A 12,548-nucleotide genomic window follows, 5' to 3' on the forward strand; every position below is an offset into this window, starting at 1 on the left:
GCTGTCGGAAGTATTCTCTTGCAATTTTGCATATACAACAGTTGAACTGCAGTTTGTACACATCAAATATTCCAACGACAGAAATTCTACAACTGAATCAAATTCTTAAAACAGTAAGTACCAAGCAGAAACCAACCAACAAGAATGCAGGTGAAAAAGGCCAAGTAAGTTAGGAAGGTTGATCCTCCGAATGCGAGCCCGAGGGTGAATACTATAGCAAATGGTAAAATAGATCGCACCATGGAGGCTGTACTCACCCAGTGACCCTTGAGGAAAATGAGAGTGGCAAGGTTTACCACATTCCACCCACCCGAATGAAAGCCCAACCTGTTTAGGTTGTTTGCTACAAAAGAGTGGCAATTACATGTAAAGAGATTGTAAGATCGATGTTGGAATTCCTGAGTGCTCTTTTGTAGCGCATCATCCCATGTCAATCCATCTTGTCCAGGTGTATCCTGCTTGTATCCATCCTCACTATTGAATGAGGATGGATCGGGAGAGATGCAACACTGATTGCAAGCATTTTAAAGAGAGATCAATGAACAGGAATTGACCAATAAAGCATCCTCACTACTTTCTAGGATTGTCACAAACTGCCAGCTTATATAATTTCCAGCACAAAATGCACAAATCAAGGTAAAAAGGGGTCTTCCAGTAATTTCAGATAGAAAAGCAGGGTCATGATTTTGGTGCAATGAAAATCCCCCCCCCCCCCCCCCCCCCCTCCTTCAAAAAAAAAAATAATAATAAACAAAACAAAAAAAAACTGGTGGTAGCAGCTGTTATAGAAAAGATGATGACAAAGAAGACAGACCATTAATTAAGATAGGAAAACCAATACACACCTTTTCTTTGCTAATTTGGAGGTAGCGGGTCACTGCTCCAAATGCAAAGTTGTCCACACAAACGAAATTGGGCCCTGCAAAGTCCAAGATCACTCCATCCTCTCTGCATATGCCAATGTGGCCAATGAAAGGAACCAACCATGAAATTATAGGAAGGGGCGTCCACACAATGCAGCATGGAAACCGAGCTCTTCTTGGATCAATGTGCATAGTTGGTGAAACCCTTCCCTCAATTGTCATCACGTGCTCAGTGTCTGTATTTGCTTCCATTGCCAGAGTTGCACAATCTGAATTGCCTTAACACTACAAATACTAGCAATGTATAGACAACAACAAACTTAGGTGAAGAGAAAAAAATAATATTAAAACTTAGGTTTTGCCACACCTAAAGTTTCTACAACGGCCCATGAACTCAAGCTAAATGATGCTTCTTCCTCCAAATTGGGTCAGATCGCAGATTTCAAGACCTATTGGATGCTAGTGTAACTTACGAATAAAAAAGGGGGAAGTAAAAAGATAAGATATTTCAAAATGCTTCCTCAACCATATATATCTGTAAATGCTTTATGGACCTTCAGTTCTTCAAAACATGGCAAAACGAGGTTGCAACCTCCTAAAATATTTTCAACCATTAAGAAAAAGAATCCTTACTGCCCCAACCAGGCGTGTCTGTCAGCAGAATTAACTGATTCGTCCATAAAGATGAAAGAAAAGATAAAAAAAAATATCACTAGCCGAACCAAGATTTCTGAAGACCAAAGAAATTCAAAGTCAGTGCCCAGTACTGTCCAGGAATTCTTCTCTGTATTTTACACATTTCTTTGACTTTACATAATCTCATACATGTTCCTAGCAAATATAAAATACAGCAAAGAATTGTTTCAGTTGCATTTATCATCAGGACTATGAACAATCGCATCCATTTTGCATGACCTCACAGCTTGCTCGTGACATTTGGTAATAAAGCTATTAAATTTGGTTCTTCCACGTATCGCCTTAACAATATTCAAATTGACACATTTTGACCATTCTCAAGTCTCAACTAAAGCCCAGATCCAATAAACCAACCGTCCTCCGCCCTCCTCACTTGAAAAAGAATCCTCAAGGGAAAGTGCTCAAAAATTTCCCAATCCCAAAATTCCCTTGGATTGCAACTAGAATTTTACGTACATAGGTAAACCTCTACGTATAGAAGTTGATTAAAGATAAAGGTCACGGGTATCCAAGTACCCACATATCTGTATGGAAGAAGATTAAGGATTAAGTTAACAAATCCTTTCTAAATCGGATCAAAGACACAATCTTAAGCTGACCCATGATACCAAACTATAAATACAAGAAACAAATCTAATCAACAAATTAACAGTCCCAAAAAAAAAAAAAAAGTCACTGTGTCTAATCGGAACCCCAAAAGAAATCAAAAGAAGAAAGGAAACCTAGCCTTTGGCCTAATTTGGATACCCATTTGGGTTTCTTTCAATCAGATGTCCTAAATCCTGTAAAATGCGAACGCATAGATGCATGTAAAGAGAGAAATACAAACAAGAAGTAAGAGAGGAAGAGGAGAGAGCAGAGAATAAATCGGTCTAGGCTTACCAGTTGAGATTTCTCCGTTGGTCGTTGAAGTGGGGAGGGCTCGACGTTGGTCAAATACAAGCCTCTGCTCCGGTCCAATAGTTACGGGCTCTGTGCGGTGAGGGAAGTATTATAATCCACCAAAACCACAAGATTGTTTTCAACGTCTCGGTGATTGATGGAAACTGCTGTTCTTTCTCTCTTTTTCTTTTTTTGTTGTAAAGTTATGCAAAGAATATTCATCAATCTCAATTTGTATTCGTAAATTTTGCTATCACGAATACGGAGATGGTTGAATTTGAATTGCTAATTAAAAAAATAATAGGATGAGCTATTTTTCGAACGATGGAGGGGATATTTGGATCCCTTAGCTCTCTAGGCCCACTACTAAGAAGGAGGCCCACTCCCAGCTGTCCTGCAACTATAACTACGCAAATGACTACTACAAGATCGAAGTATTAATTTATAGTTACAAACTATTATCTTGAGAAAGATAATCCCTATAAAACAGAAGTTATCTCCTCCTCAATTAGTAAAGGATCATAAAGGATATAACACGAGAATGATAGGTTAGAGTTAATCACCATCACGTCACGTCCATGTCCTTCTATAAAAAATCAATGAGAGGTAACAAATAGATCTTCATTTTTATATATATTTATTCTCACACTGTGTTACTAACTTAAATATTAGAGTCTATCTATGGTAACTAGTGCCGCATCTTCGTTGTTACAGGTCATCCGTACGGTCGTTGGTGTGAAACAGGTGGTTATCTAAATTTTTGTTTAAAATAACTAATTAAAATTTAATTCTTTTTTATAGTTTAGGTAACAAACAGCATACATAAGATGAGCTATTATTTCTTTCTCAAATTATGCTACTTGCAAGTTTGTTATATTCCCAAATCTTTCTATCTTTCTCATATACTAATGTGACTGCAGTATCTCTTCATTTCTAAAATAACGTCAATAACCCAATAAGAAATAAAAAAGAAAATGAAAATGAAAAAACTCATTCATCCTATTTTTTGTGAACCTTTTATCTTTTTCATATTTTACAAGGTTTTTTTTTCTATCATGAATAATTTCCTTTCTATTAAAATAAAATATTCTAATAATATCATAACTTTTTCATGGTTTGTAGATAAAAGTGTAAATGTGAGAAATAAAAGAAGATCATAAGGATAAAAAAATAAAAAAAATATTTACCTAAATGAATAGTGCATGTTAAATATAGAACTTTTATACAACTATATTATTGTATACAACTTCATTCTACTCGCTTTTATTTGCAAAATCTCTTGCAGCCCTTTATTGTATACAGCTTTTATTCACAAACTTCATTACCATTAGTTTCGCAACACCTCAATCTTTGTAAAGAGATCATTTTGCTATTATTTAAAGTTATTCATTTACCTTAAGTTAGAAATTAGAGCGAAGTTATTATTAGGTCTCATTGGATATAAGAAGTATTTCATTTTATCTCATATCATCATTATAATTTTTCTAAATTTTCATATAAAATATAATAAATAATTTACTTTTTTTAAATCTCAAAATAATAATAATATTAAAAAATAATATTATAATAATATTTTATTCAACTTTTAATTTTTATCTCAACTCACTATCTATACAGTACCATAGTCTCTTTTTAATTTAGACTCATTGTTTGAAGTTTAAACTTTATGCCAGAATTGGACAACATTTAAACAAATTTTATAGGAAGCCCAAATTATGTCCAACGGGCTTAGATTGAATAAGCCTAATAGTTATAAATTTATTGAAATTTATTAAAAAAAAAATTGTTGGGCTCATAGGTCCAAGAGTTTATCTAAGGCCCGTTGAGGTTTAGGCTGCATTTGATTTCCAAAATCAATTGAGTTCAATCTAATTTTAAGTTGAGTCTAACATCCAAATACCCAATTCGAAAATTACTAAACCCATCCTAACTCAAAATCTTCTTATATGTAAAACCCACAATCTTTTTTAATTTAAAACATCTTTATACATTTGACCCACAACTTTTTTCAATTTCTCATAAAAAAGTATATCTTAACATTCAAACATAATTCAAACTTAGTTTAGATGAGCCTCACATAACTTCTTCCACTACTCAACTCATTACTATTCATAAAGAACTCAATTCAGTTAAGTTTAGCTCAACATCCAAACACATTCTAATCAATGATTTTGGATGCCATCAAAGGTTTAATATGTTATTTGAAGTCTAATTGATATTATTAGACAACAGTAACAGTGAGTATACGGCTATTCATGTTAGCCACAGTCAAATGTATGCGATCCGCCGATCGAATTTCTTTCAGAACTCCACCAAAAGTAGAGCCAGACATTTGGCATTATACGTGAGGTGCTAAGAATTGGTTGAGTAGTTCCTTTCGTGGGGCTGCTCGATCTGCAGGTCATGATCTAGGACAAACATTTCATGATTCTAATCAGATGCTTGGGCTAGCATAGCATTATTTTTCGAACCCCAATGGGCAAGCTGTTGTTATTTGTTGGTGATCTGTCTTATGCAGATCATGATCATTCATTCATACCATGACAATGACACCCAATGGTGGCAACTAAACTTAGGAGGTGGCCGTAATGATTTATTGTGCCATGGTAGAGTGTTGGTAAACTGAAAAGCATCAGTCCAGCTTCAAATACTGGCAGTGCATGCATTTCTAGTTCTGATCTTATACAATTAATCATGTGAAGCATCAGCATTTGGCAAAAAGAATTTATGAATATTCACTTGCTTAAGGCAGTTTTAGCTGATGCATTCACTGAAGAATGTGAAAATTAAGCAAGATCTTCTGATACTGGTTCTATTTCAAGGTATATGACTTTCAGAAATAATTCTATCATCAAAGCTTTCTTAGTTGATGTTTGAAATGAAAATATTTTCTGATATGTATTGAAGGGTGTCCTTTCCTCCCCAAATTGTATTCAGTTTAAGCTAATAAGAAATGATAGATTTAATTGTTTTCTATTCAATTTTTAACACGTTCAAAGATGTTTATACTCTTAGGCCCATTTGAATACTTAAAATATCTCAATATATCTATGAAAAATAGTATTATAGTTTGAGTTAAAATGTTTTATTGGATTTTGGAAAATAAGAGAGAAAAAGTTGAATAAAAATATTATAAAGTTAAAAAATTGTTTGAATATAATTTTTATTTTAAAATTTAAAAAAGTAGTATTGGTTGTGTGTGTGTGTGTGACTCCCCTAGATCCCGCTTGGGATTGGATGGAGACTGAAGCGTCAGGACATGCGACTCAAAGTTGAACATTCCTCGTTTATGACAGTTAACATACAATGCACTTAGCATGTTTCTAGAAGTATGCAATAACTGCAGCAGAAAAATTTCATTTCTAAGTAAGTTTTGAGCAATTAAAATATGGTACCAAATAAAAGTAACTATTAATCTGAAAATACTTATTCAAAATATCTCCCAATACAAAATAGAGGGTTTAAACCACAACCCTTGATATCAACTATCCAAAAGAAGTCTATATTGTCCTTGTTCAAAATCTTTTGTAGGTTCTAAAAAAGCTTCAGTACTTCACATATAAAGTTCTCGGCTGACTCAAGCTGTTCTACTAGTGTTGGTTCCGTAAAGCGCTCAAGGCCTCCTTAACCTTTGGGTGATCCTCACGTTTGCATTTTCTCATTAATATCGTCTATTCCTATCACAACTTCTATCATTCCGGGAAGAATGGTAGTAGAAACTACCATGTGACTGCAACTTTCATGCAACAATGTCATATACTTATACCATATGCAAAGAGTGCATCATGTCCACAACTTGAAAAAATTATAACACACCGAAACATATAGTTGTATACAACATACGAGAGTTCAACAAATCATATACCAATTCTCCAATTCCGAACATGGAATTGAGCCAACCATTTAGCATACAACATTTGAGCATAGTATGCACATAATAGATATGAATCATAGCATATAATAAGTAGCAATTCCATAATCCAATTTGAACAATCAAGATGCAGAGTTTACACATAAACATAACTATATTATCCAAGAGTAAGTTAGATGCTAACTTACAAATATCTTGTTGTAAAGAAAGTGCCAATGATCAAGCAAGCTGAAAGTGTATGTTTTCAAACCATTAGAATTTGGAGTCAAACATTAAACCAAACTTGGGGTGGCGTGTACTAGGGTTTTATCCTCTTAACCCTAATCGGCTATAAGCTCTTCTTGTGACTCTTATAACTTATATCTATACGGTTTGAAGAACACAAGTGTGTGTTGTGAGTGTAAGTTAAGGGTGGTTTCACACGACAAAGCCCTAATGATCTAACATCTCCACTCATTTTTTCCCATCTCGGCATCAAGCTCGGGTTCTTTGGAAAATAAACCCTAGAAAAATCATGCCAAACAAGGTTATGCACGGTTGCCTTCTTGTGGTCGAACCAAATATTTCATTTGTCTCGTGGGACTTCACAACAAGCCAAAACACTCATTCTTTGTAATGATTCAACCCAATAATTCTAAGGTTGGAATATTGATAATTTTTATTGGGTCTAAATTAGATTTAATGGGCCATATTGGATAAACCCACGAGCAATAACTTATTGAGATTGATTAGGAGTTTTAATTAAACTCAATACCTAGATTAAATCTCATTTATTATTTATTGAACGAGTTAGAGCATTAGCATTGGATTATGCATCTACATATTTCCATAATATGACCCTAAATTGGGTTGCATTGGATTATGCATCGTCAAATATTTACATAGCTATAAACAATAATTCTCCAAATTTGGAGATGTACTATTCACTCCCCAAACCTTATTTTACTAATTATTTCTCTCTCTCCTCTCTCTCTCGGCACCAACGAAATGAATCAGAAAGAACCCCACATCTTGACACCAACGAAAACATTTATGGGCCTTTCTCTTTGCTGGTTGCTCATCAACGAGTCAGAGATCAACGGCACCAAAGATTTTCCGATTTCGTTTCTAGGTCTTTCTGTTTGATAGTTCCCGATTTCAATTTTCAGGGAGTTTTTGATTTCACCATTTCTCCTCTTATGTTCGGAGATGTTGTAAACTGATGTCATGTCAATACATAGCTTAATTTTATTCATTTATTACCTTCAACAGTGTTGGATTGATATATTGTCATAATAATCAACCGATTTCTTTAGTCATTAGTTTCTCTTTTGATTCCCAATTGTGTTTTATTTTTGGTTGTGCCTTATGAAACAAATGGATATGGTTGTCCGGTGGATCATGTTCATTTCAAATAATATGCAATGAGTGCTAATTGCAAAATATATAAAAATAATAATGTTAGGAAAAAATAAATAATAATATTTTATTATTATTTAGCTCAAATATGCATAATCCAATATAGGAGTTTTTTTTCATATGCAAAATCAATCTCCAAAAGATGTGATTTTACATATGCATATAGAAAAACCAATACTAGTGCTCTTAGACTCATTTTAGAATTTAAAGATCGGCCATTAGAAATTTATTTTAATTTAAAATTATCACTGATTGAAGTCCCCTATGCAATTTCAATCATTACCAATCCTATATTAAATGAACTACTAGATTACGTTTTTTAAATTCAGACTCTCTTCTTAGATGATCACGACTGGATGTTCAACAGATTAGTGTCACTACATGTATTAACCGAGTCTAACTCAAACTGGTCGTCACCCTCTCCCATATTTCTTTATAAATATCTCCATTCCGCGTGCTATTTGAAAAAAACCATAAACCTCCCAGTCCAGCATCATGATCAATTTTGTGTTGGAAGTTTTAGGAAGCAACACGACAAGATAAGTAGCTTGATCATAAATTAGGATTAGCATACGTTTGCTAGACATATATATTATTATTAAAGCCAATTCTTTGGAAGTCAGTATTTACGAACCACACATGTTACGATATTTGCAAGCACGTCATTCATCATGTTTCATTCTACATATTATATTTATGTATGTATTATGCATCTCATGTATCTCACGTTGCATAAGACACGTAAGCTTTCATAGATCAGATGGTCATTCATATGTATGGTGCCAATGCAAATTTAAGGGTGGACATGTAAACCACAGACTTAAATGTGGTCTACCATAGTATGCTAAAATACTATTAGTGGCTCCCCTTGCGGTTGTGGGATGTGAGGCCAGTGCACAATCTTGCACACAATGTTAAGTGTGTGGGCTAGTATGATAAATAAAATAGGCCAAGATAAGACAGACATGACATATCATACGTATGAACATTCATAATTTTAGGTTTTCAACATGAAATATTTATTAAAAAAAAAAAAACCTTATGTTAATTAGGTTTACGTTATGATAGGTTTGTAATGACTTATCGACTCATTTTAGTTTGTTTTATATTTTTAAACCACTTCAGGTCAGAATATTTATGAATGTAGAGATGCAGGACGAGACTTAGTCCAATGAGATGTGACAGAGGCTTAGATCATGTACATAAATTTTAAGTTATAATTTTTATGGCACGAATTTTAAGAAATTTTAATAAATACTTCCACACACTCTCTTTTATGATTTCAACATTTTTAATAAAAAATGATTGTATTATAAAGAATTTTTGTACATCGCGCTTCCTTTAGAATAAAAGAAAATATTTTTAAGTTAAGGTCAGTAGTAGGACTTCGGCTTACCCTAGAATTTCTAAAAGTAATTTTATTCTTAAACTTAGGGAGCAGGGTGTTACATTTGGTATCAGAGCCTAGGTCGAAGCTTTTGTAGACTTTTCAAATAATGATATTTTTTGAAAAAAAAAATCTAGGCCAAAGTCCCCTAAATGCATATCCATCTCTGTAGTAAGTATCTTGAACTATTATTGTTTTGTTGTTATAATTAAGTTTCAAAAATATTTTTAGATGCATGCACCTACTACGTAAAAGAGTTGTAGAGCATGAGCTATTGAAGTTTCTAAAGGTGGGATTAGGAAGTTTTGCTTTTAAGACTAATGGTGCATATGTTCATGAGAAAATAGTCTTATATTTTGTAGAGTTTTATGTGAAGAGATTAAGAATTAATTTAGTAGGTTTTGAAGTTATGACATAGATTTATGTATGTTATATGGTATTTCATGATGATTGGTGGTACTCTTATGTTCTATAGGTAATGTGATTCTATCACTAAGTACGAATTGTAAGATTTAGGATCCGAACTTTGGAGAGTCTTAGGTTATTATTTATTGAGGTTATTATTTTAAGTGGAGAATTTTGTTATTATTATTATTTCATTTGAGAGTTTTATTTATGTGGAGATTGTTTGTTACTATTGTATGTGGAGTTAAGATTATTGTTGGGTAAGTTTATCAATCTCATTGTTAAGGTTGATATTTGTTTAGGCTTGAATTGAATTTGGAGTGTATGATGGTTGACATGTAGCGTGCTAACGTATACAACTAAAGCATTAGTGAGGCATTGGACCAAAATAGGAGATGATCGGAATTTTTTTTGAATATTAGGTTCGACTACATGATTGAGGAGTAAAGAGACATAAAAATCATGTGTCTAATAAGTATGTAAGTTATTTGAAGTCTAGCAAATTCCGTCGAGCAAATTCCGAGAATGAAATTTTTTTAAGAAGGGGATTTGTAATGACCCAACTCAATAATTCTTAGGTCGGAATATTGATAATTTTTATTAGGTCTAAATTATATTTAATGAGCCATATTGGATAAGCTCGAGTGATAAATTATTGAAATTGATTAGGATTTTTAATTAGGCTCAATAACTAGGTTAAATCTAGTGAAGCTACAGTTGAGCATTTAATTCAAGAGGATACTGGATGTTGGAATAAACAAAGGATAAATGAAACATTTATCCCCAAGGAACTAAATATTATCTCATGGGGTTTTTCAAAGAATGGTATATTCTTCGTGAAAAGTGTCTACCACTTGGCACACTTTAAAAAAAGAGCCATGAAAGGCAAACCATCAAGGTACTTTGACGAGGATGCTGACTGGCACTAGATTTGGAATTTACAAGTCCTATGAAGTACAAAGCATTTTATATGGAAAGCTTGTCATGAAATTCTATCAATAAAGAAAAATTTGGTAAATAAACAGTTACTTGATTCTCCTTTATGTCTAATTTGTAATATTGAGGAAGAGACAATATGTCATGCTTTGTGGAGTTATCTAACAGCAGCTGATGTGTGGTCTTCAAACAGCATCCCAGTGCAAAAATGTTCAGGGCCATGGATGGATTTCCTCGAGTTGTGGAAGGCACTACGTACAAAGCTAAAATCTGAGCTCAAAGTTGTCATGAAGAGAATCTGGTATAAAAGAAATAAGTTTGTGTTTGAAAGCATATTTGAAGAAGCCCAATGTCTATACTCAGCTGCAGAACAAGCATTAGAATAATTTAAGGAAGTAGGGAAAATTCTAATGTTCATATGTGCAAAGCTAGAGATATGGTTACGACTAGGGCTGTACATAAAAGGCCCAGACCCAATTAATCCGAAAGACCCGACATGAGCCCACCCGACTAAAATCGGGTTCATTGGTTCACGGGTTTAATACACCCAACATTGGTCGAAACCGATCACCCGAATGTGACATTGGGTCTGTGAATGGACCAAGTCAAGCCCTCACCTCGTTCGCTCTCCTCCCCCACCATTTCTGTCTATCATTGTTAGGAGAGTCAGTAGAGGTAGAAGAAGACTAAGAAAGGTAGAGTAGAGTTGGATTGGCAGTGACGACAATGGTCGTCTGCGTAGTTTCAAGCTGACTGAGTCCACTTTCCTGGTCTCCCTCATGCCCGAGAAAGAGATTTCCACCGACCGCTTCATCGAGGCTCACCCAGAATACGACGGTCGTGGAGTCCTCATCTCTATCTTCAGTATTAATTTTTCCTTCATATCTCTATTCGTATATGTGCGGGATTTGAGCAGAATAGATGGCAAGGATCATTCTAATGGGTTTTCTTCCTCTCCACGGGTGACTTGTTTTCTTTTCTTCCTTACTTTTTTTTTGAGTTAATCAAAACTAACAGATCGGTACTAATTGGATTTGTTTCTTTTTCTCATGTTATTATTATTTTCTCATCAATTTCCCCTTTATTTTCCTTCTCTCTGTCTCTCTGCTGAAGAATTCAAACACTTGTTCTCTCGTCACAATCGTTCAATTAAATTCTGTCAAACACGGCTTGTTGACCAGTTTGTTTAAAACATAGCAAGGCTTGGTGATCCATGAATAAGATAGAGGCATGAGATCTATAATGGGTCTTTTTAGTTTTTGCCCTCCAAATTTCCAATGTGTATGGCAGAACGAAAGAGGAGAAGAAGAACAGGTTCGACTCGATCCGAAGTTTACAGGTCGGATCGGGTCAATCTTATGCAGCTATTTCTACGGATCGGGTCGGGTCCAAATTTGGCTAGGGCGGTTCGATGTGCAAGCCTAGTTACAACCATGCATTGTTGAAGCTATGGTGCTAAGGAGGGCCATGGAGGTAGCTATTGACCTTGGCTTCTCAAATGTGACTTTTGAAGGAGATGCACAGAATGTTGTTAGAGCAATTCATGCCAAAGAAAGAGTGTTGGGCTTAGAATGGACAGGTAATTGAGGACATAAAAAAATTACTTTCCTTCACCCCTGATGGAAAGTACAATTCACCTCTAGAGAAACAAATGTAATTGCTCACAAGCTTGCAAAATTGGCTCCCTGTTCAAGGAAGAGAGAATATTGCTAAAGGATGGTCCTGATTTTATTCATAATTCTATCTCTTATTAAAGACACTGTAACAACTCTTGACTTTGATGAATAATACCTCTCTGCCTTGATTTAAAAAAAAAAAAAAAAAAAAAAAAAGCTGGATCTTTAAAGTAATGAGAAAAATAAGCATGTAGAATCATAGATGATACAATTACAACGATCTTGACTCCCCTATCTATTTTATTAGCATCGGCTGAGGTTCTTTTTAGTTGTTGAACCAAACTTAATTCATCTCAAATCAATCATTGATAAAACTTATTACTTTTTTAATTTCTCAAAAGAAAGTTAAACTCATCTTAACCTACTTTATACATTTGAATCTAAAAAATTAAACTCACTTCAACTTAAAAAAGTTGAATTATCTCAATGGAATC

At 34.2% G+C, this 12,548-nt stretch overlaps 1 protein-coding gene and 2 long non-coding RNA genes across 6 annotated transcripts in view; 2 read left to right on the forward strand and 1 right to left on the reverse strand.

The window, feature by feature from the left end:
- On the reverse strand, positions 1-4,127 carry LOC121262304 (protein RTE1-HOMOLOG). Of its 4 annotated transcripts, none has more exons than XM_041164714.1 (3): positions 4,123-4,127; positions 846-1,108; positions 1-509 (listed from the first exon to the last, which is right to left on the reverse strand). In XM_041164714.1, exons 2-3 carry the CDS (start codon positions 1,083-1,085, stop codon positions 87-89), a joined length of 663 nt encoding a protein of 220 aa, XP_041020648.1. In that variant the 5' UTR covers positions 1,086-1,108; positions 4,123-4,127; the 3' UTR covers positions 1-86. The 4 variants fall into 4 exon arrangements, with proteins under 4 accessions (XP_041020648.1, XP_041020646.1, XP_041020645.1 ...); XM_041164712.1 differs by lacking the exon at positions 4,123-4,127 and adding an exon at positions 2,442-3,118 and having other exon boundaries at positions 846-1,099; XM_041164711.1 differs by lacking the exon at positions 4,123-4,127 and adding an exon at positions 2,442-3,118 and having other exon boundaries at positions 846-1,132.
- The window catches only part of LOC121262308, a 24,474-nt gene continuing 12,902 nt past the window's right edge, over positions 977-12,548 (forward strand). Inside the window, exons 1-2 of the long non-coding RNA XR_005940081.1 lie at positions 977-1,101; positions 4,674-4,682. This is a non-coding gene — a long non-coding RNA (uncharacterized LOC121262308). The remainder of the gene's footprint in view (positions 1,102-4,673; positions 4,683-12,548) is intronic.
- LOC121262307 lies at positions 4,896-11,678 on the forward strand. Its single transcript, XR_005940080.1, has 3 exons — positions 4,896-5,039; positions 5,580-5,589; positions 11,667-11,678. It is a non-coding gene; the product is annotated as an uncharacterized LOC121262307 (long non-coding RNA).

The sequence above is a fragment of the Juglans microcarpa x Juglans regia genome, chromosome 4S (genome assembly GCF_004785595.1).
Source record: "Juglans microcarpa x Juglans regia isolate MS1-56 chromosome 4S, Jm3101_v1.0, whole genome shotgun sequence".
Taxonomy (NCBI): Eukaryota; Viridiplantae; Streptophyta; class Magnoliopsida; order Fagales; family Juglandaceae; genus Juglans; species Juglans microcarpa x Juglans regia.

What these genes read in the sequence shown, in the direction of transcription:
- LOC121262304 (XM_041164711.1), bottom strand. Translation starts at nt 1,115, where the DNA reads ATGGAAGCAAATACAGACACTGAGCACGTGATGACAATTGAGGGAAGG. An exon ending in TCCAAATTAGCAAAGAAAAG is followed by an intron (nt 510 to 845) that starts GTGTGTATTGGT and finishes GCTTGCAATCAG; the next exon opens with TGTTGCATCTCTCCCGATCC.